Raw genomic sequence first — 4,138 nt, forward strand, 5'->3', positions numbered from 1 at the left:
CGGATTCGGGCTCTGGCTGTGGCCGCTCTGCCCGCCGGCGCTGGCACAGGCAGGCTGTGGGGGAACGAAGGGCTCCCAGTTGGCATCGCCTCTTAGTTCCTCTCTGGCTGCCTGTGCTGCTGTGTCACTCACCAGCTTCAGAGCTGTTCCAGCACCAGGTTTTTATGGCAGAAAGGAGGAAAAATGCTGTTAACTGACAGCAAAGTGCCCATTTTCCCAGCTCCAGCCTCTGCGTGTCGTGAGACTCGGGGCTGTGGGTGGGCAGGTGTCAAATCACTCCCCAGTGAGCAGGGGGAAGAATCCCCCCTGCCCACAAACAGCAGCTTGCAGGGTAAGCACAGGCTTCCTGCGGGCCCAACCGAGGGGACAAGGGACACAGGACACAGCCCCTTCTATGGCTCAGCCCAGCCACACACATAGAACCATAGAATCATGGAATGGTTTGGGTTGGAAGGGACCTTAAAGATAATCCAGTTCCAACCCCCCTGCCAGCAACAGGGACATCCAGCAACGCAGCTGGATTGGACTCAGCTCAGCCTCCCCCCGGGTCAGGCTGGAGGGTGCACGATGCCCTGATCCATCCCTGTCCCACAGCTGCAGGGAAGCGAAGGAGAAGCCCATGGTCACCAAGGGAGGTGACAGCCCACAGCAGACCTCCTGCCACCTACGGAGAGTGGGTGAGTGACCTGGGCTGAGCCTCCAGGAATGGGGTTGACTCTGAGGCTCAGGGCCAAGCGACCTTCAGGACAGGAGGGAAATGAGGGAAGGGGCAGGTGTTCTTCCGCTGCGGCGGGATGGGACAGGGTATCAGGGCTGAGATCTTCCCGGGAGGAAGGCTCCACCCTGGGGCCTCAGCTACCAGAGAGGGGAAAGGCAGGAAAACCAACATGGAACAAAAAGTGTTTCACCAACAATAAGCCACAACTTTTATTAATTGATAGAAATAGTACAAATTTTAAATTTAGTTGCATTTTACTCTTCTCTGAAACACCAAAAAAAGGTTCCTCCCTCTGGCAGCTACATCGTCAACTCCTGCAGAGAGAGAAAGGCACGTCAGGAGCCAGCACGGAGCCCCGCAGCCCCCAGGAACATCCCTCCACTCACACCCTGCTCCCAGCAGCTGGGAGCTACAGGCTGCTTGTCTCCCCTCAGGGATGTTCCACTGCAAACCGTCCCCTCTTCCCTCCCTCCCTCCTTCCCTCCCTCCTTTCTTCCCTCCCTCCTTCCTTCCCTCCCTCCTTCCCTCTCTCCCTCCTCTAACCCTGAGCAGACCGCAATCTGCTCTTTTGGGCTTGGAGTTACTGAGCTAGCATGCATAGCCACCCTTGCCACTGCATGCCAAAACCCAACCACAGCACATGCTGCCTTTTTCCACAGGGCAACCGAAGGAGGATGAAAGGAACTGGGGAAGATGGTCAAGATCCACCAGCAGGAGCTTGGAGAAGGTGATGTCAGTGACAAGAGCAGTTATGGGGTCCCAGCTCTCTACAGGGCCCCTCTCTCCCTCCTTCCCTCTCTCCCTCCTTCCCTCCCTGCTCCCCAGGGCTCCAGGCCCGCAGGGACACTCACCATTATGGCATTTACAATATCATTACTGTTGTTCTTCAGGGCACGCACGGCCTTGGCTCGGGACACGTTCGCCTGGGACATCACCAGCTCGATGTCTTTCACCTCAACGCCGGTTTCGTCAACCTAAAGGAGACAAGAGCCCGGGATTCACGTCAGCCCGACACACGGTTTGACTTGGATTGGGGCGGCTCCCACTGGAAACTGGGAGGAAAGATCAGGCACTGCCCAGTCACAGAATCCCAGACTGGTTTGGGTTGGAAGGGACCTTAAAGCTCCTCCAGTCCCAACCCCCCTGCCAGCAGCAGGGACACCTTCCACTAGACCAGGTTGCTCAAAGCCTCATCCAGCCTGGCCGCGAACACTTCCAGGGAGGAGCAGCCACAGCTTCTCTGGTCAACCTGTTCCAGTGTCTGACCACCCTCACAGTGAAGAACTTCTTCCTAATATCTCATCTAAACCTCCCCTCTTTCAGCTTAAACCCATTTCCCCTTGTTTTGTCATTAACTGCCCTTAGGAAAAGTCCAGTCCTGGGACAGTCCCTTGCAGTGACCAGGACCAGATCCTCCAGAAGGACCCTGTGCTCTCCCTTTACCATCATGGCAAAGACTTGGATGAAGGACAGAAAACAGGGCTCTGAACACAAACTCTGGACACTGTGGCCGGTCCAGGTCCCCAGTGAAGTGCCCCCTGAGGAAGGCATACCTCCTCTTCCTCGCTCTCCTCCTGTACGGTGGGGGTCTGTGTGTTTTCCTGGATGTTTGAAACAGCTTCTCCTTGCACTTTGAACTTCTCAGCAGCTGCCAGCTGAGCCTGCTGGGACAGGTCTTCGATCTGGAAGAGGGAAGAAGAGTTAAGTGAGGCCAGCTCTGCACAGAGCAGGATCCCAGAACCACAGCTGTGCCCCCGGCGCTGCAGCGGTGCCAGCGCATCCAACGGCCCCGCCGCATGACCCACCCAGGGAACCAGCCCTCAGGCCTGTCCGTGTCCCCTGGGGGGACACACAGCAGCTGGGACCCGCCGGTGGCAGCCATGGCACACAGGTGACACAAAGGAACCCCAGCTGAGTGACCTGCCACCACGAGCAGGGATTGACAGGGCTGCCAGGCGCCGCGCAGTCAGCTCACCTTCGCTTCGCCGAAGACTATGTAGGTGTCTGACGCTGGGCTCTTGTACACGTCTGGTTTTGTGATGACAAAGAGGATGTTCTTAGATTTCCGGATGGTGACTCTGGTTACTCCTGTCACCTGGCGAAGGCCCAGTTTAGACATTGCCTGAAAAACATGAGAGAAAGGTAAAAGTGAGGGAAAGGAGAGTCTTTCTTTCCAGTGAGGGTGCCAGAGCCCTGGGACAGGCTGCCCAGGGAGGGTGTGGAGTCTCCTTCTCTGGAGACATTCAAGACCCGCCTGGACGCCTTCCTGTGTGATCTCATTGAGGTTCCTGCTCTGGCAGGGGGATTGGACTGGATGATCTTTTGAGGTCCCTTCCAATCCCCAACATCCTGTGATTCTGTGATTCTGTGAGAGTCAGGGAGCCAGCCCAGCCTGTGAAAAGCTGTGTCTGCTCATCTGCTCTGCAGAGACCCGGGCCCAGCGCTCGGTGCTCTCACACAAATGTTACTGCTGCAGGGAAGCGCTCCCAGGCTTTCAGCCCAACACTCTGCTGGGAGCCTGGGAGGAAACTCTCTGCTCCCCACACCAGTGAGATCCCTACACAACCTCGAGCTCCTCCTGGCACAAGGATTTTGCCTGTGGAGGGGGAACTCTACTGCCTGGGGGTCTGGTGAGGGCAGAAAGTTGCACAAGCCGCTCTCAGCCCCGAACGCCCGGCTGGTACCATCCAGGGGCAGGAGGTGAGGAGCTGGAGCCCTGAATGGGGTTCATGGGGCAAAGCCCCCAGTGCTCAGGGGAGATATCACGGCAGACCCTGAGGAGAAGCTCAGCTGTCCATGGACAGGCTGTTCACTGCAAGGTTTGGTCCATCCACCATCCCACCTCACCTTCCGTGCTTTCTTTTCACTCCGGCTCTGTTTTGCTTTGCTAACGGGTTCTTCATCTATTTCAGCTGCTGCTGCAAGCTGCAAGGAGAGAGAAAAGGAGGGACCCATGAGGATCTGGAGGTGTTGGTGGACAGCACCAGCAAGTGCTGGGCACAGGGACACGCTGGCACGTGCCACCTGCCCTACCTGTGCCTGCTGTGTGGTGGCCTGTGTGGAGTCTTGCTCTTCGAGCTCTGGTACGGATTCATCGCTGTCAGACTCTGTTCCGGACCCTACGGACACAAACACACGTCACTGGTTGCACCTCAGGCAGATCCAGGGGACACAGCAAAGATCAAAGAACCACACGGCTGTGGCGTGGCCTTTGTGCCCACGCGATTTCCAGTCAGGGTGGTGACACGGTATCTGGCAGGAGGAGCTCCCTCCACAACCCCAAATGCCAGCAGCAGTGGGTGGCACGAGAATGTTGCCTCTTCCCAGCGCTCTCACCACGGTGGAATCTGGGTGCCTGGATGCTCGGAGGCAGCTCCAGCCTGACCCGCTCCCCCAGCGTGAGGCAGGGCCCTGGGCAGC

At 57.6% G+C, this 4,138-nt stretch overlaps 1 protein-coding gene across 1 annotated transcript; it reads right to left on the reverse strand.

Moving 5' to 3' along the window:
- Positions 1 to 902: 902 nt before the first annotated feature.
- LOC104522818 (nascent polypeptide-associated complex subunit alpha) lies at positions 903 to 3,837 on the reverse strand (the record flags this gene model as incomplete). Its single annotated transcript, XM_010165204.1, has 6 exons — positions 903 to 1,032; positions 1,570 to 1,692; positions 2,272 to 2,400; positions 2,694 to 2,840; positions 3,566 to 3,643; positions 3,752 to 3,837. Coding segments are annotated over 6 exons (578 nt in total), but the record flags the coding sequence as incomplete, so codon positions are not given.
- Positions 3,838 to 4,138: the final 301 nt, after the last annotated feature.

This window comes from Antrostomus carolinensis, unplaced genomic scaffold (genome assembly GCF_000700745.2).
Source record: "Antrostomus carolinensis isolate BGI_N321 unplaced genomic scaffold, ASM70074v2 scaffold42013, whole genome shotgun sequence".
NCBI lineage: Eukaryota > Metazoa > Chordata > Aves > Caprimulgiformes > Caprimulgidae > Antrostomus > Antrostomus carolinensis.